Consider the following 24,416-nt stretch of genomic DNA (forward strand, 5'->3'; position numbering starts at 1 on the left):
GACTCAGTTTCCTCATGTGTAAAAGGAGGACAAAAATAGTGATTACCTCCCAGAGATCTTGTGAGCATATAGACAGATATCTGTAAAGCATTTTGCAAATTTTTAATAATAATAATTTACGTAGTTCATAGGATCAGCTGCTAGGTAGTACCACAGAGCATAGAGTGCCAGGCCTGAAGTCAGGAAGATTCATCTTACTGAGTTCAAATCAGCCTGTAACATTTATTACTATGTGACCCTGGGCAAGTCACTTCACCCTGTTTGCCTCAGTTTCCTCATCTATAAAATGGGCTGGAGAAGGAAATGGCAAACCACTCCAGTATCTTTGCCAAGAAAGCCCCAAATGGGGTCACAATGAGTTGGACACAACAAACAACAATTCATAGGATTATAGACATAGCCCTTGAAGAGACCTTAAAAGTCATTAAGTATAACCTCCTCAGCCTAGAATGGTTAAGTGACCAATCCCAGGTCACTTACTAAGGCAGTTAGGTGTTCTCTTCCTACCTCCCTCCTTGTGGTGGATATCAACTCTAGCAGCCATTTTCATTTTGTCCTTCCCAATCCAAAATAATTCTCTTTGGCAGAAAAATAGAAGCCAAACATCATGGACAAGCTCCCAAAATAATGTGGGCAGTGCCACTTTATCTACAATCCATCATGACCATGACCATCATCATCATCATCATCACCACTATCACCATCATCATCATTATCATCATCACCATCACCATCATCACCATCATCATCACCATCATCACCACCACCACCATCATCACCATCACCATTATCACCATCATCACCATCATCATCACCATCATCATCACCACCATCATCATCATCGTCATCACCATCACCATCATCACCATCATCATCACCATCATCACCACCACCACCACCATCATCATCATCCTCATCATCTCCATTATTCCTCTCCCTTCTATGTTCCACCTCTTTCCCTTGTGTTGCCAAACCAATCCTTTTAGTCTCCTTAGATTTCTCTGACATCCTTGACTCATTCTGGTCATGCTATGACTTTTGATTCATCTTCTGTTACCTCTTATTGCTTCCATCTTCAGTCCATGTCTTCTAAAAATATATGTAGGATCTTGGCTTTAGGGAAAAGCTAACATATCTCCTTCCTTTCAGTGAGGGCTTAGGGGGTACAGAATGTTGCATATACTGTCAGATATGGTCATCATGTTGGTTAGTTTTGCTTAAAAGTGTTTCTTTATTACAAGGGAAAGCTAGTTGAGTTTTGGTGGAGAGGGTAAATCTGGACATGACTAATGTAAAAATGAAAAGCATGAATAAAACATTAATTTTTAGAAAATTAGAAATAAATGTCATTTTGGTGAATCAGTTGATTTAAATACAACCATCCAGTGCTCACCATCTGACAAGACATTGTCCCTGCCCTCAAGGCACATCCACACCACCACCCTGAGTTCTCTTACCGGCTATGTAGGAGGTCTCTCTTGAGGTTCGTGATTTCCTTCTCCATAAACCTAAAGCTCTGCCCAGGTGACGGACCACCCTAATTAGAAAGAATAAGAAAAAAAATGGCATCCACGTAAGTTTATCAGTTGGATCCAGATTGTCACTGTCTCTTAGATTCTAGATTTAAAACAGTGTAAAGGACCAGAATCCTTTGTTATGCTGTTCATAGATTTTTGCTTCATGTCTCCCCCAAGTCTATCCAAATGTTAATTAATTTCTACACCAAGGGTCCCCATTGGGTTGATTGAACTTTCATGTAGATTTCAAAGTCTTATCTCATCAGTTACATAGCTCCATTCACTTGAAAATCATATATAGGATCAGAGGAAGAGCCAGAAGGGACCTTAGAAGCCATCAAGTCCAATGCCCTTATTTACAGATGAGGAAAATGAGATCCAGATATGGGAAATTACTTGACAAAGGTCACACAGGAAGTATCAGAGGAAAGGATTTGAACCCAGGTATAAGGAGAGTGTTAATAATGTCCCTCAGAGATCATCTAGACCAATCTCCTTCATTTGGCAGGTGGGTAAAATGAGGGTAGAGGAGATAAATTACTTGCCCAAGGTCAAAAGATCTGGCTTATGGTCTCTCTGCTAAGTAATGTTATTTGTCCCTCTGTTACACGGGCAAGCTGTCTGCTTCCTACTGAGAGGGAGCTGGGCATAATGGGTAAATGGAGGCAACTTTGGTGAAATGGATAGATCAGAGGAACTCTGCTGCCTACTACCTGTATAGCCTTGGCTGACTCACTTGGCTTCTTGGCCTTAGTTTCATTACCTTTAGAGATAAGACGGTTGGACAAGCATTTGTTAAGAACTTAATTCTGTGTCAGGCTCTGTGTTAGGCGTCAGGGATTCAAAGACAAACATAAACAAGTGAAACTCCAAGGAACTGATTTTATATCAGGGAAGACATGATGTACACGACATAGAAACATATTAAAAATAAGTGCATAAAATATGTAGTTAGTCAACAAGCAATAAAATAAAAATTTATTAAGCACTTACTATGCACCACGTACTGTGCTGGGATACAAGAAAAGGCAGAAGGCCCTCAAGGAGATCATAATCCATTAATAAACATTTATTAAGTACTTGCTTTGTGCTAGTCACTTTGTTGAGTGCTAGAGATACAGGAAAAAGAAAAAAAACCCCAACCATCTCTGCCCTCAAGGTACTATAGTCTAAAAATGGCAGAGACATACAAGATATGTATAGTCTTGTGTATGTATGTATATGTATATATACATATATACTATATATATAATATACATATGTATGAATATGTATATAGGTGGATACAATTATAGATGAGAGGTCCTGGGGGAGGTGTGTGTGTGTGTGTGTGTGTGTGTGTGTGTGTGTGTGTGTGTGTGTGTGTGTGTGTACTGCAGAAAGTAAGATTTGAATTGAGCCTTGAAGGAAACCAGGGAAGTGGAGGCAGAAGTGAGCAGGGAGAGAATTCCAAGCATGGGAGCAATTAGTGAAAATACAATCAGGAGATGGGGAGTTGTGCTTGAGGAACAGCAAGGATGCCAGTGTCACTGGATTGGAAAGTATGTGAAGGTAAGTAAAATAGAAGAAGATTGGAAAGGTGGGAAGGGGATAGGTTGTCAAGGACTTTACATGCTAAACAGAGGAGTTTTGATCCTAGAGGTAATAAGGAGCCACTGTGGTTTATTGAGTCGGGGAGGGAAGGGCATAGTCAGAAATGACTTTGGGGTAAATCAGCTTGGTACTTGAGTGGAGGATGGATTAGAGTGAAAATACATTTCAGGCTGGAAGGCCAGTTAGGAGGCTACTGACCCAGTCCATGTGAGAAGTGATTAAAGCTTGATCTACGAGGACCTATATGGAATTGTGAAGGTTAAAATGATAAGATTTTATAATAGACTGGATGTGTGTGGTGTGAGTACAGGGGAGGAGTCAAGGAAGACACACACAGAGCTTTCCTAGGTGACTGGGAGGATGAAGATGATATCCTCAACAGGAATTGCAAAGTTCTGAAGAGGCGAGGATTTGGGAGGGAAAGGAATGAATTCTGTTTTGGAAATGCTGAGTTTGAGATGCCAAAGGGGGAATCCAATTTAAGGTGTCCAAAGGTAGTTAATGATATGGGAGTAGGGTTCAAGAGGGAGACTAAGGCTCTAGTTGGCATCTCTATGGAGAGGAGAGCTAGTGAGATCACCAAGGGGGAGAACTTTGAGGGAGAAGAGGAAAGACTCCATGATAGAAACTTGGGAGCTACCCTCAGTGAGCGGGCACGACCCATTGGAAGATTCAGAAAAGAAGATCAATATACAAGTAGTGTGAGAACTAGGAGAGGATAAAAGTTAAGAGAAAACTTAAGAGAAGAGTGCCTTGAGAAGAGGGTGATTTGCAGTATCAAAAGCTGCTGAGAGGTTATTAAAAATGAGCATTGAGGAAAGGTCATTAGACTTGGCAATTAAGAGCTCATTGGTAAGTTTGGAGAGTGCCATTTCAATTGAATGATGATGTTCATTGAATGATATACACAATAAATTGGGATAGGGTAATGACCCATGATTCATTGGTACAGGGAATTTCCAGGTGAGGAAGCTCCCTCTACCGAAGCAGGTGATCTACCTTCTCTGCAACTCAAGAGTTTCAGCTAAGAGTTTTAGAGACTTTCCTAGAGCACTGAGATGTTAAATTACTTGCCCTAGGTCACACAGCCATTCTGTATCAGTGGTAGTACTTGAACCTGGCTTCCAGACTAGCTAGCTCTCTCAATTACATTATGCAGAATAATTGTAGATTATTTCTAAAGTCCTTTCAGGCTCTAAGTTTGTGACTCTATGTTCCTATGAATCTGCACTCAAAGTGTGTTTCTGACACTTCCTGACTGTGTTGTCAGGAGCAAGTCACTTAATTTCTCTGTGCCTCAGTTCCCTCCTTTGTAAAATGCGATAATAATACCTACTCTACCTACTTCACAGGATTGTTGTGAAACCCAAGCCAGACCATGTAGGTGAAACACTTTGTAAACCATAAGGGATTACAGAGATGGCATGGCATAGCATGATGAAGAGAGAGAAAAAGAAAGAGAGAGACAGAGAAAAACAGAGAGAGAGAGAGGTGGAGGGGGTGAGATGAGGGGGGGTCTTCACGGCCTGACTCTGGTGCCAATTGCTGTGTGACCCTGGACAAATCACTTAACTTCTCAGAGCTCGAAGCAGCTCTTTAAGAATGTAAGTTGCCAGGAGAACTTCGCATACAATAACAGTAACATTGTGTGATGGTCAACAAGATACACTTAGCTCTTCTCAGCAATACAATGATCCAAGACAATTCCAAAAGACTCATCATGGAAAAATGCTATCCACATCCAACGAAAGAACTATGGAGTCTGAAAGCAGATCAAAGCAGACTATTTTCACTTTTTTGTTTTTTCTTTCTTGTTAGTTTTTCCCTTTTGTTCTAATTCTTCTTTCACAACATGATTAATGTAGAAATACAGTTAACGTGATTGTACATGTATAGCCTATATCAGATTGCTTGTCTACTTGGGGAGGGGAGAGAGGAGGAAGGGAGAAAAATTTGAACTCAAAATCTTATAAAAATCAATGTGAAAACTATCTTTACATGTAATTGGAAAAAATACTATTAAATGGAAAAAGCAAAAAACAAACAAAAAAAGGAAATCCTTAGCAATAAAGAATTATAGAATGATTAGAACATTAAAAAAAATGTAAGTTGCAGGAGAGCAGTTTGCTTTGGGAGCAGGGGTTTCTCCACTGAGAATTCCCCACAATAATGGATTCTCAAGCCTGGCCCGTCCTCCCTCTCCCTCTCCCAAGAAAAAATGTCTTGCAAATGTCCCTGTTATTCTGCTACGATCTCTCAGTTCACGCTGGGGCATTTCCAGTGGGGTAGGGAACATGGCTGGCCTGGCACCCACTCCTGCTCTGCTTAGGGGCTTCACTGTCCATGCTCCTCCTCACCTGTATCAGAGCAGATTTCCTGATGGTGATGCTCACTTATTGGACTGGCAGAGATCAATGAGGCTATCTTTTGATAATAAAAGGAATTTTTTTCAGTCTCATATTTTCAGGTACCATTCTCTAGATTTTCTTTCCTCTAAACTAATTCCTCTATAATGAGACTTCACTGGATTTTTTTTTAATAAAGAGAAATGCCAAGAATTAAGTGTTTATGAATGCTCATTAGTAGAAAGTAGCATAGAGAAAGTCAATATTCAAAGGGGGGAGGGCTGGTGCTATGCTCCTGAGAGCTATGAGCTACAAGTCTGGGGAGATCCAAACTTGGATCTCCTGTGGCCATATTGATTTGCAAGGAGGTGCTAGGGCTGTGGGACATTGTCTATACTGTCAGTCTAAGTAGATGGCAGCTAGGTGACATGGAGGAGAGTGTGCTAGACCAGGAAGACAAGTTCAACTCCAGCCCCAGATACTTACTAGTTAAACGAGAACCTTCTCTGGGCCTCATTTTCCTCATCTGTAAAATGAAGGGGTCAGAATCAAGGGCCTCTAAGGTCCTTTTCAGCTTTTAATCTAGGATTCAAAGTGTTGATTAGTTATACCAAATTGCCTTCCTGTCCCTCCTCCCCGTCTTTTTTATCTTTTATTAAAGGTTATTCTTTAATGGGTAGAGGAGAATGGGTAAGGTAGGGATTGGGACATAGGTGGAGATGAAGGTGAAGCAAAACCAAAAGATTTCAATAAAATTGATATAGTTTTTTAAAAAGGCAAAATATTAATTCATGTTTTTAAAGTGAGAGGGTCATATGTACTACTTTAGGTCTTTTGAATGGAAAATGAAAGTAAGGCCCCAAGAGCTGAAGGTTGTCTGCTTCCTACCCTTTTCCAAGCTGGGTTACTAAGATAATAGCTGCCAGTTACAACCACTTTGAAGCTGGCAGAGAACTCTCAATGGGACCATACAGCAATTGTGTGAGGAAGGAAGTGCAGGCGTCTGGGACCAGATGAAAGAACAAGGCATGGTTAGCCCAGAAAAGAAAAGAATCAAGGAGGATCAGGATCATGGTTTCCATGTCTTCAAATACTGGAAAACCTGGCTCAAGGAAGAGGAATTAGCTGGGTTCTGCTGGCTCCAGAGGGAAGAGCAAGAAGCTATCTGTAAATAGGGAAACTTTAGGGTGGTTGTCAGGAAAACCTTCAGAGAAAGGGGAGCTGTCCAGGACTGAAAAGTGCTGATTTGAGACAGCCATTGGGGGGCCTTCAAGTGCAGGAGACCTTAGGAGGAGTTCCCTCATGGAAAAATTTCAATATAGCTATGGGATACAGGGGAGAGAGTGCTGGGCCTGGAGTCAGGAAGATCTGAGTTTAAATCTGATTGCTGACACATACTACCTATGTGACCCTGGGCAAGTCACTTCACCTCTCTGTGCCTCAGTTTCTTAAACTGTCAAATGGAGAAAATAATAGCACTACCTCTCAGATTTGTTATGAGGATCAAGTGAGATATTTGTAAAATGTTTAGCACAGTGCCTGGCATTTATTAAAATGCCTCTTTCTTTCCTTCTAGTTCTAAATCTATGATTCTTTACTATCATGGTAGGAGATGAAAAGAGGAAGATTTAAGCTTGACTTAAGGAACAACTTAGGTATAAGGTAGCACAGACTGCCTCTGGGGGAGAGGCAGTGCTCCCTCCCTGGAAATTTTCAAGTAGAGACTGGATGACCTGTCATCAAGTAAGTCGTATAGAGGATGTTGGTTCAGGTCTTCGTTGGACTTAGATGACCCTTCTGACTTGGAGATCCTGTGATTTCTAAGAGGACATTCAGCCTCCTCTGTCCTCAATTTCCTCATCTTCAAATGTTCGCCTAGATAATGCCTAAGGTCCCTTCCAGCTCCAAATCTTTTGACTTTCTCTGGAAACTCACAGAATCATGACAAACTCTCAAGCTTTGGTATATTCTGGCAATTGGCAATATTTAATAATGTGATTTAAAGATATTCCCTGCCCATTAATAGATCTCATGGGGGTGGAGCCCATTAAGGGAAGTTTGATTAGTGGAAGCTTGTTTTGTAGGAAGGTCCACACCTTTTGTTAATTGTTAATGAGGTACTGGGTAATGAGGGTTGTGATGCCCTCTGGCTCTGAAGAGTGTATATATACTTTGAGGTGAGGTTTTACTTTGGGGCTCTTTGGAAGAAGGTTCATGTACCAGATGAGACTCCAGGTAGCCATTAAGCATCCCCCCCCAGCTTTGAAAACCCAGATGTTGGTGTTTCTTTCTTTCTGGTAACTATGTATGCATGTAATGGTCAGATATTGACCTATGAATTATGTATGTAATGGTCTATCTGGCTGTTGATCTGTGATGCATGTATTGTTTATGGTCAGACAGTTAGAAGCCCTGTCTGTTGGTCTTTATTTCTCTGCTTGTGTTTTCTCTGTTGGTGAATGTAATTAATGAAGATTGTTGACCCCTCAAAAGTTGCTTTCCTTTTAGAAAAACAGATCTAAGAACCTGTGCTAGCAGACCATCCTATATGTGTCAGGGTGCTTACTGCTACATGTATGTGTATAAATGGATTTGTACTGATCATCTTTGGTCTTAGATCATACATTCAAGGAACCTGGAATTAGTACTTCCATGGTTTCATATGGAGGATGAATGACAACTCAATTGGGTAAGTTCCTTAGGAACACATCTACAATTCACAGGATAGGGATCCTAAAATTATCCTAAGCACAGCACACTGGAATGTTGGGGTCTAGAATCAGGAAGACTTAGATTCAAATCTTATTTTTAAAATTTCTGGCTATATGACCTTGACCTCCATGATCTCTCAGAATTTTAAGAAGCTTTCTAAAGCTTATTTACTAAGGTATGTATGATCTGCACCTGTGAGAGAAGTTCTCTTATCTGTGCAAGCACAGATCCCTTGACTTGTTGATTGTCTCTGTGCCTACAATGTAACTCCCTTTTCTATGGCTCTTTGTGGCATGACAAAACCCTCTTCCTCATAACAACTCTGTGAAGTGGCTTGTACAAGAAATATCCTACCCATTCTCATGGATGAGGAAATGGAGGGGTGAGATTATATATCAAAAGAATCATATAGCTAGGAAATGCTAGAGGTAGAACTTAAAACCCAGAGCTTTTTCTACTAACTCCAATATGGATAGCTAGCAAGCTAGATGGATGGATAGTTAGATACATGAATGGATGGATGGATAGAGAGATAACTAGCTAGTAAGATGGATAGGTAGATAGATGGCTGGATGGGGGAGGGGAGAGTGTGGAAGAGAGAGAGAGAGCACGCAAGAGGGAGAAACTTTATTGAGTACAGCTTGGTGGTTCAATGGTTAGAGTACTGAACTTGGAGTCAGAAAGATCTGAGTTTAAATCCAGTCTCAGATACTTGGGCAAATCAGTTTGCCTCACTTTCCTCAATTATAAAATGGGGATAAGAACAGCACCTATCCCCTATCTCATAGGGTTTTAATAAGATTAAATGGGATAATATTTGTTAAACATTTAGAACAGTGCCTGGCCCATAGTACAGACTATGTAAATACTAGATTGTTGTTCAGTAGTTTTCTGACTCCTTGTGACCCTATTTGGGGTTTTCTTGGCAAAGATTATGGAATGCTCTGTCATGGGTTAAATGATTTGCCCAGGGTCACTCAGTAAGTGTCTGAGGCTGGATTTGAACTCAGAAAGATGAGTCTTCCTGACTCCAGGCCCAGCTGCCTTCCATGGTAGCCACTTTATTATGATCAGCACTATTATGTGCCAAGAGTTGTCCTGAGAGCTTGAATGATCATAATGAAAATGATGGTCTAACACTACTGATGAGCCCAAATGAGGTACTTCTCATTGGAGCACTTTAAGAACAGTTTTTGATAGTAATGTGCTTAAAAAAATGGCAGAGCATTTCTCCCAAATGTACTAAACGTGTACTCTGCCTGGCAGTCCTCCAAGATGTCTGGCCTTAGAGTGATATCGGAGGCTTTCTGAGGTTTAGGTTCCATGGATTAGCTGGGGGTTGGGGGGTGTCACACAACCAGTAAGGGTCAGAAGAAGGCTTTGAACTTCCTGCTTTCTGGTCCTATTCTTTATGTTATGATGCCTCTCTGGAGTGACTACATATCTCATGGTAAAGATGTGACTATTGTTAATTCTTTCCAATTTACATAGACAAGGAGGTAAAACTCAAGGCAGTGCTGCTTTAAAAAAACATTTAAGTGACCATAAAATTAACTTTAAAATAGGACATAACTGCCTCATTTTATTCTCATAGATTGAATCTGGGAAAACACAAAGCTCCAGATGCTTTCTCCTCTTAATCCATTCCTGACTTTCTGGAACCAGAAACCCCTTCCCGCTTTACTCCTTTTTTGTGTGTCCTCTTCTCTTATTAGATGTGAGTTCTTAGGGGACAGGGGCTGTCTTTCTTTTGGCTTATACTGGTATCCCCAGTACTTAGCACAGTGGTTAGCACATAGCAGGTACTTAATAAATAATTGTTGTTTGCTGCCTTGCCTAGAAACAAGAGAGGTAGTTTCTTTAAAACTAAACTGCAGAATGGGCTTGAGATGAAATTGGGAAGTTAGTAAGGCTTGCCTTCCTAGTCTATACCTGTATGTCAGAATTTGTGTTCATAAAGTGCTTTGATTTTAATTTTTGGCTGTGATTCCACAAGTAAAGAGAATTCCTCATGAAGGGACTTTCTCTACCAAAGCAGATGGGCATCTCTTCTGCCAATGAGTTTTAGAGAGATTCCTGGGCACTCAAGTGAGGTACCCAAGGTCACAAAGCCAATCTGTGAGAGGTGAAACTCAAACCCAGGTCTTCCTGACTCCAAGATCAACTTTCTATCCATGACCTTAACCCTAACCATAAATGCCATTCTCTCTGCTTTTGATATACCTTCTAACTTTTCTTCCTATAAGCAGCCCTCTCAGGTGCATCAGATTTAGAGCTGAAATGAACCTTAGAGGTCAGAGAGTCCAACTCCTTCATTTTACACATGAGGAAACTGAGGCAGACAGAGGTTAAGTGACTTGCTCAGGGTCACAGAACTAGTAAATGTCTGAGGCCATATTTGAACTCATCTTCCTGACTCCAGGTCCTGCACTCTAACCACTGGGATACCTAGCTTTCTTCAAATATCTGAAGGTCTGTTACCTGGAAGAGGGATTAGTCTTATTCTACCTAGCCCCAGAGGGCAAAACCAAGTGCAATGCATGGTAGTCATGAAGAAGAAAATTTCAGCTTGATGTTAGGAAGAGTTTCCAAGTGATGGGAGATGTCTAACAGTACAAGGGGCTACCTTGGAAGCAGTGAGCTCTCTGTCCCTGAAGGAGGTCAGTCAAAGGGTAGGTAACCAGCTAGACTAGGTTGGGTATGTCATACAGGGGACTCTTGCTCAAGTACAAGTTGAGCTAGATGGTCTCTGAGATCCCTTTCTGTGCTGAAATTCCAGGATTCTATGAATACATTAGTGGGTTCTAATGACAAAATGTGTTAGCCCTCCCAGGTATCATGCTTACTTTTTTTTTCAATTCAGTTCAGTTCAATTCAATTAACTCAATACAATCCCATATCTGTCATGTACTACCTGTGTGACCTTATAAAAATCATTTAACATTTCTGGGCTTCAATCCTTCATAATGAAAATAAAGGAGATGAACTCGATAGTCCCCAAGGATCTTCCAGGGCTGAATCCTATGACCTCATTTATACCTCTTCCTGGAAGAAGAGAAGTCACACTAGCTCTGAGTCCTGGGGTAGGGGCATTCTCTCCAAATGAAGCTCAACCTTTAGAAACTCTGACATGTCACATTGTGAAGAATGGATCTGCTTTGGGGGCTCAAGGGAAGGCACGTTTCAATGAATCCTTCAGCCCTGACATAGCCCCATGAACGGATCTATGGATTTCAATAAAAGACCCCAAATAAATGCTTCTTTGGCCGACCTTTGTAATTTTGTTAGCCTTTGATTTTTCTACATCCTTTGGACTTGTACGGGAACTTTCATTCTTAGTATCCTGGAAAGAAAAGAAGACACATAAGCAACTGTCTTGGCCATGGCTAGCAGACCATGTGTCAGAGAAAGGGTTTTGAAATTGATTCAATCAATTCAGTTTAACACAACTCAACTCAATCCAGTAAGTTCTTAACTGAGTATTTCCTATATCAGTGTTGGTCCCAGCTTTAGGTGTTGGGCAGTCAAAGATGAAAATGAGTGTTTCTGCCCTCAAAGTATATCCATTCCACCCAGGAGATACAATATGCATATAGATAAATAAATACAAACTGATTTTAGGAGGTTTAAATACTGAGGACCTAGGGGTCAAAAAAATGCCCAGTGCTTTAAAGAAAGTTAAAGATTCTAGAGGATGGATATGAAGAGAGAGAACATTCCAGATATAGGAGAAGGCTTATACAAATGCATAGAGGTGGAAGATGGAATGCTGTTGATGGTGAATAGCTAGCAATACAAAATAAGTTTAGAAAGGTCAGTGGAAGCCAGATTGAGGAGGGCTTTCAATGTCAGGCTTAGGATTTTGTATTTTATGGTAGAACTAATTGTTGTTCTGGGTCAGATGTGTCTGACTCTTCATGACCCCATTTGGAATTTTCTGGGTAGAGATAGTAGAGTGGTTTGCCATTTCCTTCTCCAGCTCATTTGACAGATGAGGAAACAAAGGGTGAAGTAACTTGTCTAGGGTCACATAGCTAGTAAGTGTCTAAGGTTGGATTTGAACTCAGCTCTTTCTGACTCCAGGTCTAGTGTTCTATCCACTGAGCCACCTAGCTACTCCTACAAGGAGCCAATGAAGTCATTCTTTCTTACTTGAGTCAGAAGACCTCAAATCCAACTCTCTGCAGGAGCCCCACCCTTGTCTCCCCCACTGGTATCTTTTCCCTGAGGTATCTTCTGCTAGTATTTTCTCCACTGTCTCCCCACCCCATTTAGAACATCTATAGCTTATACGTACTTAATTGTTTGTACATTATTTTCCCAATTAGACTGTGAGTTCCTTGCCTTTTGCCTTTCTTTATATGTCCAGTGCTTGGCACAGTTCTTGGCACACAGTAGGTTCTTAATGCTTTCTGTACTGACTTATAGATGTAGGACAGCAAGAAATGTCTGTTGGCCCTGAGGAAACATCAGGAGAACACAGGTTTCTCAAGATTATCCATTGATTTAATTTCAATTCCAATTACCCTGTGCAAATCACTTGATCTCTTTGAGCCTCAGTTACTTTATCTGTAAAATGGGCACAGTACAGGTATAACTCACCTCACAGTATTGTGAGGGAAGGTTCTGAGGACAGTTCTTCACAGATCTTGAGGTACCTTACGATATTTTTATTGAAGGATGGGCGAAAAGTCAACAGTTAGAAGAGGAGGAGGATAGGAGATCCCCTTTTACTCAGGTAGACAATGGATTAAAAGCTGATAACGATGGGTTACCAAAACATAAATTCACATTTGAGGATTTCCCTGAAATTGTTGCACATTAAACATTTGCATGTGTAAGTTAAAAAAAAGATCTAATATATTCCAACGAAGTTCTTGCTGTAGCCCAGAATTTCTGTTTTTTTTTTTTTTAAGAAATATTTCTGGTTCAGTCTTTTTTTTAACCCAATAATACCCATCTTTATATTCTCTAGCTTTCCTTCCCTTCCCTTTTTTTTGTCTCTTCTCTGAAATCCCTCTTCAGCCCCCACCTCACAGCCTGAATCTTTTCTTCTAGCCCCTAGGTTTCCAGTATCCCAGCTCCTTGGGGTCTGTCTCCCTGACTTCATCCTCAGGACTGGGAAGATCAGACTCAGACTCACCTAAGCAACTCTCCTTTTCCTCTCCCTTCCACATAAAAGTCCTGAGCTACTCAGAAACGAGAGCTGCCGTGATGACCTCCTTCTTCTCCCAAGAAACTGCCTGCAAACTACAGGTACCTTAAAGTCCCAGCAAGTGCTGGCTGTAAAGGATGAGCTGTCATAGACTCCCCTTTTCTTGCACTGTGTCTGGTCTTACTGGTGCTTACTAAATGCTTGTTATACACAGCAACTGTGATATGGTCAATGGAAAGAAGCAACACTCCACAACCCTGAAACTGATCATAGTGCTCCTATAACGACCAAGGCTGGCCCTGAAGAAGAGATAAGAAAAGTGTACCTCCCTTTCTTCATTGCAGAGGTGGGGGACTATGGGTGTGGAACAGTACAGCTACTCTCATAACCAATTGACATAGTTTTATTTCTCCCTTTTAAAAAATTGTTTCAAGATTAGGGTAGGGGAAAGAATATATCCAGAAATGAAGATGTGATAAATTTTATTTTTGAATAAATACAAAAACATAAAACACTTAAAGTTCCCATTACACTTGAATGATAAATGTGTGTCAGAAACTAGGCTAAGCTACAAATGACATCATGGTGATGTCATTTTGATGCTCTTCGAAGATGAAGGACAACAATCATCCATGCAAGTTCCAAAGAGTTAAAGGAAGACCCCTGGTGCATTGAGGGTAACATCCACCCAGATAGCCCTGTGCTTTCCCATGGTGAACATATGAGAAAAAATGCACAAGTCACACAGGAGAGGCAGGAATGGAAAGAATTTTATATACATCAGTGGAGGATGCAAATGAAACCCATAGCCTAGAACCTGACCCTACCTTCTAAGGACTCTGGGGTCACACAAACCAGGTCCAGTCCTGGTAACCTGATCCCAAAGCAGATCACTGTCTCCATAGCTCATTATCTCCACTCAAGAGTAAAACTCCAGGGAAATATGAATAAACCTTAGCTACAGCTCATGTCTAGGGTTCCCCAAAAGAGGTAACATGTTCCAACTTCCACATAGATACATAATGGGTATCAGGTTTGAGTTGAGATATCAGCCCTTATTTCAGCCACCACAGAAAATGGATAACATCCAAAGGACTCACAGGCATTTTTGGATACTTGCATGGATACCAACAGAGTATAGGATCTGCTGGCTATTCCTTTCCTTCCTTCTTTCCTTTCCTTCTTTCCCCTTTCTTCCTTTTCCGCCTCCCCCTTTTTCTTCCTTCCTCCTTCCCTCTCCTCTCTCTTCCTTCACTTTTTCTCTCTCCCTCTTCCTTTTCTGTTTTTCTCTGTCCTACCTTCCCCTTCTTCCTCTCCCCCTCTCTCCATCTCTCTCAGTATAATACTAGCCCATTTCCCCCCCCCCCATCATACATTTCTTCACTGATGTCCTTTGCATTGCTTCTACTGCACAATTCCCTATTTGTGATTTTTCCAAGGCCAAGCAGCTAAATCTTTATTAAATTCCATTTTGTAAATGGAAAAACAATGGCCTGGTTGACAGATGAGAATTTGCCAGTGGCAGCCAGTGGCATTGTAGCTTTCTGTAGATTTTTCCTAGTACTTTATATAAAAACCCTCCATCTCATCCTTTGATACTTAAAAAAATTGGGGGCACTTTCTAGAATAAAATTAATATGGAAATTAATTCCTCCTGGATGTATTCAGACTGATACAAACATCAGGGGAACAGCTGGGACCCTTCATTGAGTGCTGTGTTGCTCAATCTGAGAATGCAGAACACTTGGAAGGAGTTCATAGAAGACCAGCAAAAATGATTAGACAATTTCAGATGTATTGTGTGGGGATGGAAAGGAGCTTAACTATTCAGTACTGCTGGAAGACAGACAGGGAGGGAGGGAAGGAAGGCAGTACATGCAAAGAGTGTACAGATAAATTATGGGGATAAACCAAGATGGGGAGAAATACAGATAACAGTAGCAATAGTTGTTGTTTTTCTGAGACTGATTCTAAAGCACTTTGGGTATATCACCTTGTTCATTCTCATTGGAGTTTACCATAGGTTAAGTGGGACCTCAGATGATATCTAGTTCTATATACCCTCAAGTTATAAAAACCCATCTACATTATCCCCACAGCAAAAGGTCATACAGTTCTGGCATCAAGACTTCTAGAGATGGGGAACTCACTACTGATATAAAGTATTCATTCCCAGCCTCATAGATTTAGAACTGGAAGGGATCTTAGATGTTACTTAGTTCCACTCAGTCATTCTACAGGTGAGGCAACTGAGGCCTAGAGATGTTAAGTGATGTACCCAAGGTCACTCAGGTAGATAGTGGCAAAGCTGTGATCCAACCCAGGTCCTTTGACTACAAATCCTATGAACTTTTTAATAATAATAACTTACATTTATTTAATGTTTTAAGGTATGCAAAGAGCTCTGTATACATTTATCGCATTTGATTCTCACAACAACCCTGGGAGATAAGTGGGATTAGGTATTATTCCCATTTTACAGAAGAGGAAATTGAAGCAGACGCAGTTAAATCACTTGCTCAGGATCAAACAGCTAGTAAGTGTCTGAGGCTGGATTTGAACTCAGGTTTTCCTGACTTCAGGGCCAAAGTGGCATCCACCTAGCTGTCTAGTATGTCCCAAATACCGTGCAAGACACCATAGATACAAAGACAAAAGAGAAAACAGTCCCTGTCTGCTGGGAAATTACCTGTAGTCATCAGTCAACAAGCATTTATTAAGTACCACTATATACCAGACACCATTCTAAGTAACGGGAATGCAAAGGCAGAAACAAAAAAATCAATGCTTTCAAGAAGCTTAAACTCTATTGAAGACCCTCCTTCCCACCTCTCCTCATCCCCACCTCCCAATTACCTTGTATTTACTTTGGATATTAGTTTGTATTTATAGAGATATTCTCTCCCCCAATAGGATGAAAGCACTTTAAGGGCAAAGGTTGTTTCATTTTTGGTTTTGCATCCCTCATGCTTGGTCCATGGTAAGCTCTTAATTAATGCTTATGGATGGATGGATTAATTGAAGATGGCACCCACTAGTTGGGGACCACTTTAATTTTTAGAAACATTCTTCTTTTGTTGAGCTGGAGTCAATCCCTGTCTGGGGCAATTTCTACTCTGGTCTGCGGTGGTACTCTAGCCAATGTATTTTCTTAGGCACTGGACTCTTGAGAAGATGTGGGGCTGAGAACCTCAGGCTCAATCTTCATAAAGGAGTTGCTGAAGCTGTTGGAGACTGCATTGTCCTTGTTGGTAGTACTGGACTCAATGACCTCTAAGGTCTCTTCTAGCACTTTGCATCTTCATCTTTCCTTTCTGGGAGTTGAGCTGGCTGTAGGAGCCCTTCAGGACTCCTTGGGGAGTAGTTATAATATTAAGAGAAAAGGAGCAGGAAACTGACCCCGCTGAAGGACACAAATGGGAGCTTTGTCTAGTGGGAGGCTCAGACTTCAAGTGGTAGTTGCTTCAGATGCAACAAGATAGAGAGGGGGTGAAAGTTGGATCTTACTAGTCAATTTCCTTTCGCTTTTTCATGACATAGATACTCAGGGGTTCTTAAAAGGGCTATGTCAAGGTCTATGGATATAACACCTTCCCCTTCCTTGTAGAGGGGTAGGGGTTGGGAGAAGCTGGGCTGAGGATACTCCATAGTCTATAAATGTACATTCTTTGTTCGATTTCCCTTTAGCAAATGCAGTTTAGCTGATTAAGTGACTCAGGTTACTCTGAAGAGAGAAAGAAACATTTGGAAACTAAGTAGAAATGAGGGTAAATCCAAACAAAGGAGTTATGAGTTATTGTCAAACTATCCTTACCCCTAGATTTTAGAAGGAAACCTGGTAAGGAACTAGGAGAGGAGGGGGGACACGTGTGGTTATTAAAGCTCTTAGCTCATTTGGACCACCACCTGGTGGCACAGTCAGATATAGCACTAGCTGTATTAACAAAAGTTTTACTGCCCCTCTGTGCAGACAAGGGTCCGTGTAACACTGAAATCTTCCTTCCTGCAAGTTCCAACCAATCCACCCTAGGTATGTCCTCTGGAATCAATGAAACAAATGTTGTTCACATGACAGCCCTTAAATAATGTATGATTGCTATCACTTGTGTGCCTTGCTAAGGTGTTTCTTCTCCAGGATAAATGACCTGAATTATTCCAAATCATTCATTCTTTTTTTCTTTCAAAAAGCATTTCTTAGGCCCCTGATATGGACAAGGTACTGTGTTATTTTGCTGGACATACAAAGATCAAATGAAAAACATCCCCTGTACTCAAGGATTCTACTAGCATATATTTGTGGTTCATTCATTCAGTCATGTCTAATGCTTCTTGAGCCCATGACCTATAGCATCCTCCACTATCTCCAAAAGTCTGTTCAAGCTCACATTCATTGTTTCCATGACACTATCTAGCCATCTCATCCTCTTCCATCTTCCTGTCTCCTTTTGATGAAGGAATGAATAAATGAAAAAAAATATTTCTTAGGTACCTACTATAAAACAAATAAATAAATACAAGATAATGAGGAGAAAGTACCAACAACCGGGGGGATAAGGAAAGGGTTGCTGAAAATGATTATACTTGAGATAAGTCTTGAAGATTTAGTTTTTTCTTAAAGAACTTGAAGATGAACCTAAAAGTTCTTGAAGGCTAAGGTGAGGAAGAAGTACATCCACGTGTAAGGGATGGCTTGTACAAAGTATGATGAAGGGAAAATAGAATGCCCAGCTCACAGAAGAGTTAAGTTGGTCAATTTGTCAGAAACATAGAATACATGAAAAGGGGGTGATATGAAATGAATCTGGAAGAGGAGGCTGTACCCAGGCTGTCAAGGGCTTGCAAGGTCAAATTAAAGCATGTATGTTTTGTCCTGGGGGTAATAGGGAGTCACTATGGCTTTGTGAACAGGGGAGTGACCTGCTCAGATCAATGCTTCAAGGGGATTATCATATGCCATGGTTTCTGGTTCTTTTTCCATCATACATCATTATCTTCATTTTACTGATGATCCCCAGAGAGGTGCCTGACATCACAAAACCAATGGAGCCTGGGTTTTCACCCAGATTTTAAAAGTCCTAATGTGGTGCTCCTTCTACACTATTCTCCAGTACCGGGCAAGAGCTAGAGTGGGTGGTTATAATAGATCTGACACCTCTAACCTCAAAGGTAAGCCACTCCCTTTGCTATCTGAGTAGTAACAGGCCAGAATGAAGTATGTATTTAGGAATGGATCTGTTTCTTAGAAATTCGAAAATCCTAGCTGTAAACAAATGGAAGAACATGAGATATAAGATGGTTTTTCAGTTGCAGATGACATCATGCTGAATGCAGTGAACCCAAGAATACTATATTGCCTCCTCAAAAAAATACGTGATGAATGAAAAGATATTGGCTTAACAATCCACACAAGAAAAACCAAGTGGATGAAGAATATTGCTTGGTTTATCATATACAGTTGATATATAGACAAACCAATGAGTTTGTTCATACATATATCTCAGAAACACATAGTAGGTGGATGACAAACTGGACCCAGAAGAGAGAAATAGGAAGAGAGTGGGTTGGATCATATTTGAGAAACTGTGAAGTGCTTTTGATAACCAGAAGCTTCTCTCTGATACTAAAATCCTTACAATGCCAATATTCTTCCAGTGTTGGCATGTGGCTGTGAATCATGGAGCATCATAATCTCTAAGAAATCAAAATCAAGGGTGAAATAAAGAACAAGGCATATTGTGTTCACTTTCGAGTGTTACAGAAATCCCTCAGTCAACAAACATTTCTTAAGTGACTACTGCGTATGTGCCAGGTACTGTGATAAGCATGTAAAGAAAGATAAAAACATGGTTTGTGTCTATGTCCATATGCATACAAACAGAAGACAGAATAAATATATAAATACTAGGTAACTTGGGTGGGGAGGCACTAGGAAAGGAGGGTGGTGTTTCTATATAGAATCAATTAACCAACATGTATTTATTAAGCTCCTACAATGAGCTGTACTAGGAACTAGTAATGCAGCTAGTGATTACTGCCCAAGAGTTTGGCACTTGAGTTGGTTTGGAAAGAAGCTGCTAAATCTAAGGCATGGGGATGACAAGACAGTGCATTCCAGAAATGAAAGACAGCCAGTCCAAAGGCACAATGAAGAGCAGCCAGAAGATTGAGAGTGTATGCAGTAAGGTTGGGGAAGGTAGGTTGGGGCTAGGTTGTGAAGCTCTTTAAATAGCAAATAGAGGGGTCCGTATTTGATACCCAGTGTTAATGGGGCACCACTGGAGCTTTTGGAGTAGGAGAGGGAGGAGAGAAAAGTGATAGGGGCAGGTGTGAACTTATGAAAATCATTTGGTCAGCTATGACCACCAGCTTCCCCTGAGACTAAATGCCTTACAATGCCAATATTCTTCCAGGGTTGGCAGAAGGCTGTGAATCTTGGCACACCATAACCTCTGAGGAATCAAGGTCAAAGGTGAAATAAAAGACAAGGTTACTGTAGTCATCTAGTCAGGAAGTGATAAAAACTTGAACTAGAATGGCGGTCTTTAGAATGGAGAAAAGAGGACTAATGCAAGAGATGTAAAAGTAGAAACAGCACGTTTAGGCAGCAAATGGAACATGTGCAGGGATGATGGAGAGTTAGGATTTGAGGATGATGAGGCTGTGAACCTGGAAGGCTTGGAAGTAGTCAAGAGAAATACTGGAGTTTCAAAGGCAAGTTAACATAGGCAAGATGGGCAGATAGAAATCTCAAAATTTAGCAGCTTATAGGAACTGGGGGTTCATGGAGTTAGGAATCAGAGATGATATTGAGGGTGTGAACCTTGGAGACCCCAAGGGTGGTTTGTACACTCAATAAGAAATGGTGATGTTTGGAAAAGGGGTTTGAAAGAGAATAAAAATTAAGTCAGGGACTGGGAAAATGCATCCAGGTGTACATGCAGGTGGGGTACAGGATGGGGTCTTTGGGCGAGTCAGGTATCCCTGATGCTCGATACTCTGTGACTTTTTCTTAATGGTGAGAGGGCAGGAGTTAGCTATGCCTTATCTTTCCTCATAAAAGAATAAGCTTGCTACTTCTGGACCTGGGCACCAGTCATGACTTACTGTAAAGAGCTACCTCAAATTTCAGCTTAGAGAAAGAAAACATCCTTTGCGCTTCAGCTGACATAATGCACTGGGAGGGAGGCTAAGTTGTTTCCTGATGCCAGTGAGAAATGGTGCCATGTGTCTCCATTTTCATATCCTCAGGATGCTGGCTGTGGCATCCTAGCACAGGTGAGAGACTTAGAAGGCAGCCTTTCTCCTGGCAAAGGTGCCTCTCCCGGCTCAGGAGTGGATTGTTCTGGCTGGAATGCGGGCAAACATCTTGGCAGGTGTCAGAAAGCATCTGCCAGTCTCTCTAGAGGGTTTCTGCCTGGAGACCACAACTGGGGTACGGCCAGCTCAGCCCAGACAGACAGACCCTTTGCTCTGGCCAGATGAACCAGAGAGAAGGTGTAGCTCCCAACATCTCATGAAGCAGAAATACTTTCCAGTTCAGCTGGTTTGGACTGCCTTCCAGCCGGCAATTTGGAGAAGGAAAGCTCACTATCTCATTACCACTGTCCTCAGTGAGGAAACAAATAAAACTTGTTGGTGAAAATCTGTGTCTTTGGAAAAACCTGCTGATTACAACTTCGCTTGCAAGACTAAATAGATTTTTGCTTCAAAACAGCTCCATGATACTTAGAGGGTTCCAGCGTGAAGTAAGATTGATGTCAGATAAACAGCATGGTGCAGAATAAGTCTGCAGACGTTAGTCGTTTATTTTCAGGCAGTCGCTCCAGGGTTTCTCACAAGTCCCCAACACAAAATTCTCAGCTTCAGCGTCTTAGCTGAGCTTCTGCAGAGGTGTTCCTGTGTAGGGGTCTGAAGCCAAAAGAACCTTGCAGGCAGCATGGAGGGTAGTAGGAGGGGGGCCGTAATGGCCGCTCCATCAGAGGACCCATTGCCTATGGTTTTGAAGGCCTTGGGAACCTGGCAAGGAGATAGCAAGGCCTCCCCTCTGCCCCATTTCTGGTGCCAGTGTCCTCCCAGATGCTGGGTGCCCAAAGTATACAGTGTCTATAAATATCCCTGCTCCAGGGGGCGTGTGATGGCCACTCATCTAGTGGAATGGTTGAAATGCCACAGTGGAGAGAGGGTAGGGCTTGGAGTCAGGAAGATTTATCTTCCTAAATTCAAATCCGACCTCAGACACTAGCTGTGTGACCTTACACAAGTCACTTCACTCTGCCTCAGTTTCCTCATCTGTAAAAGTGAGCTGGAGAAGGAAATGGCAAACCAGTCCAGGATCTCTGTCAAGGAAACTCCAAATGGGGTCATGGAGAGTCAGTCACAAAGGAAAAATAACTAAACAACAAAAAACCTCAGGATTGTGGTGAGGACAAAATGAGCTAATATTTGTAAATCACATATTGCCTGAAACACAGTAAATGCTATGTGTGTATTTATTTTCCTTCCCCTTTTAAATAAAATGTGTTCAAAACTCTATATAAATGAATTATTGCTATTATAGAAATTAGGTTGCTGGGACAGAGATATTTGTCTTGCCCTGGCCATGGCCGTGTCCCTGCTGTGCCATTCCTAACCCTAACACTCTTCCTTTTATGGATCTTTACTTCAAACTAGAGAGGAGGATGGGGAAGGCCCTCCATATTTTTTCTCTGCCACATGGACAAGGGATTAGTTTTCCCTTGCTTGGCCCCAGAAGGTAGAATCAGAGACAATAGGTAGAAGGTAAAGTGAAACAGATTTAAGTTTGATGTCAGGAAATACTTCTGTCCATTAGAACCGTCCAGTAAATAGTTGGAATAGGTTACTGGTAAAGAGCTGCCAATCACTAGAGGTCTTTAGGCAGAAATTAGATGGCCAGTTGTCAAGGATGTTGTGGAGAGGGATTCTTGTTCTGGTCTGGATTGGACAAGATGGTGTTGGAGATTATGAGACTTTTGTCAAGGTCAAAGACTGGACTTAATAAGCTTACTTGCTGGCTGGCTGAGAAAGAACAAAGGATCTGTGATGGCCAGCAGCTGGAATTATTTGCGGCAAACCATTAATTATCAAAAAGACTAATTAAGGGGAATAATGGTCAAACTGCTTGGTGAATATAAGACTATCCAAGATGATACGTAGAGAATCAGTGGCTTCATTGTTTAGGGCAAGGAGGGGCCTGGATGGATCAGAAGGCCACATATCAGAGCAAGATCTGATGTGGGAAGGGTTCCCAGAAGCTCTCTGGGTCAAACTCCTCATTTTACAGAGGAAAATGAAATGCATGGAGGGCAAATGACTTGCACATGGTCACACAGGTAATGATAATCAGTCACAGTCAGTCAATCCATAAGCATTTATTAAGTACCTCCTGTGTGACCCTAGGCAAGTTACTTGCTTTTCTTTGCCTCAGTTTCCTCCTCTGTCAAATGAGCTGGGGAAATGGAAAACCACTCCAATATCTTTGCCAAGAAAACCTCAAATGGGATCAAGAAAAATCAGACAAGAATGAAATAGGTTAACAATATAAATGCTGTTAGTGTTAACTAGGATAATATCAACCAACCAACATTTATTAAGCACCCCCTCTATGCCAGGCACCATGCTAGGCACGAAGGATACAAGGACAAAAAAGAAATCCCTCTTGTCCTCAAGGACCTAGCATTCTATCAAACTGAGGCATATAAGACTTTAGAAGAACTCCTGAAAGGGAAAAATGACCTATTGTTTCTTAAGATTTTATATCCACTTATCTGTGTACATGTTTATTTTCTCCAGCACAATGTCAGCATCTTGGCCTGACGTTTTTCTCTAATAGAGTTGCCCACACACAGCAAGCACTTAATACGTGACTTGTTTTTGAACTGTTGGTTGACTCAAAAAAGAATAAGATCGTTCCCTTTCTCTTCATTTATTCAATCCACATTTATTAAACACTTACTATGTTCCAGGCACTGTGCTAAGTGTGGGGGATACAAAAGGAGACAAAGATAGTTTTCTTGCCTCAAGGAGCTTAAAGTCTAATGATAACTGACCACCATCTATTATAGAAATTCTAGGGCTATGCTATCTTAACTACCTATCTATGGATCCAAGCCCCAAATTATACATTATAAATTGACAAGAAGTAAGATCCAAGGTAAGACTGAGTTCATTAATGGAAAGGAAACTTGTCATTTTATAGGAAAGAAGACTGAGTCCCAAAGAAGGAAAGAATCTTGGTTTCCTGACCCACTAGGGAAATATTTGCTTTACTAGCTTGATCCTAGGCTTTGGTTGGGAAACGTTGCCAAATATTCTCATGAGAAGAATTAAGCCCCCAAGCCCAGCCTATGATGACCAATAGCCTCTGAGAGGGGTGTGATACTCAGAAATTCCGGCAGGTGGAGCTGGATACCCTTTCCTGCTTCAGGCCCAGGGCTGGATGTTCATTCTGGGGAACTGATGGATTTGACTGGAATGAAGGTGGGATGGTTGCCTGAATCCTGAAGCGTCCATCAGCCTTATGATTGAGCCAGAGCAGATGAACCGTTGGCTCAGTTTTTTTAAAAAAGAGCAACAGAAAACCAAGGCAACACACACAAATCCAATACGTTCAATAAATGAATCTAGCCAGGTTTCTGAGAATATTTGGGCTGAGGGGCCCGGGCTATTTTTGGTTGCTGGTTAAAAATCAGAATGCTGGGTGGGGATCCTGGCCAGAATCCTGATCTCACCTTTGGGAAAGAGCTTTAAGGGTGGAGCTACGTGGATGCAGAGCCAAAGTTGTAATCCCCTTGGGGACCAGGCTTTTCTTCATTTGGAACCTTTATTGGTGAATCATGTAGGATGGGTCTCGATGGATAGTTTGTAATTAATTTTGTTAAAATATCTTGCATTTAAATGTATATATGTATATATATTATTCTAGTATAGTGTCTAGAACAGTATAAAGATAGTATCTGGTATGTAATATTGTGTGTTTGTCCTTCGTTGCCAAAGAAGACCACGCCATCAGAGAAATGATGACATGACTTGCACTTGACTTTGTTTTGAGTGAGGGAGGGCTGTGCAGGTCACCAG

General features: G+C 41.3%; 1 protein-coding gene across 2 annotated transcripts in view; it reads right to left on the reverse strand.

Annotated features, from left to right (window-relative positions):
* The window catches only part of CCDC60 (coiled-coil domain containing 60), a 208,319-nt gene that overhangs the window by 103,527 nt on the left and 80,376 nt on the right, over positions 1–24,416 (reverse strand). The window contains exons 2-3 of one of the 2 annotated variants that reach the window (XM_072600299.1): positions 11,439–11,510; positions 1,458–1,537 (exon numbers count right to left, since the gene is read on the reverse strand). In XM_072600299.1, coding sequence (XP_072456400.1) covers positions 1,458–1,537; positions 11,439–11,510 — 152 coding nt within the window. The remainder of the gene's footprint in view (positions 1–1,457; positions 1,538–11,438; positions 11,511–24,416) is intronic. The other variant, XM_072600300.1, reaches the window with a different exon arrangement.

The sequence above is a fragment of the Notamacropus eugenii genome, chromosome 4, assembly GCF_028372415.1.
Source record: "Notamacropus eugenii isolate mMacEug1 chromosome 4, mMacEug1.pri_v2, whole genome shotgun sequence".
In the NCBI taxonomy this organism is placed as follows: domain Eukaryota; kingdom Metazoa; phylum Chordata; class Mammalia; order Diprotodontia; family Macropodidae; genus Notamacropus; species Notamacropus eugenii.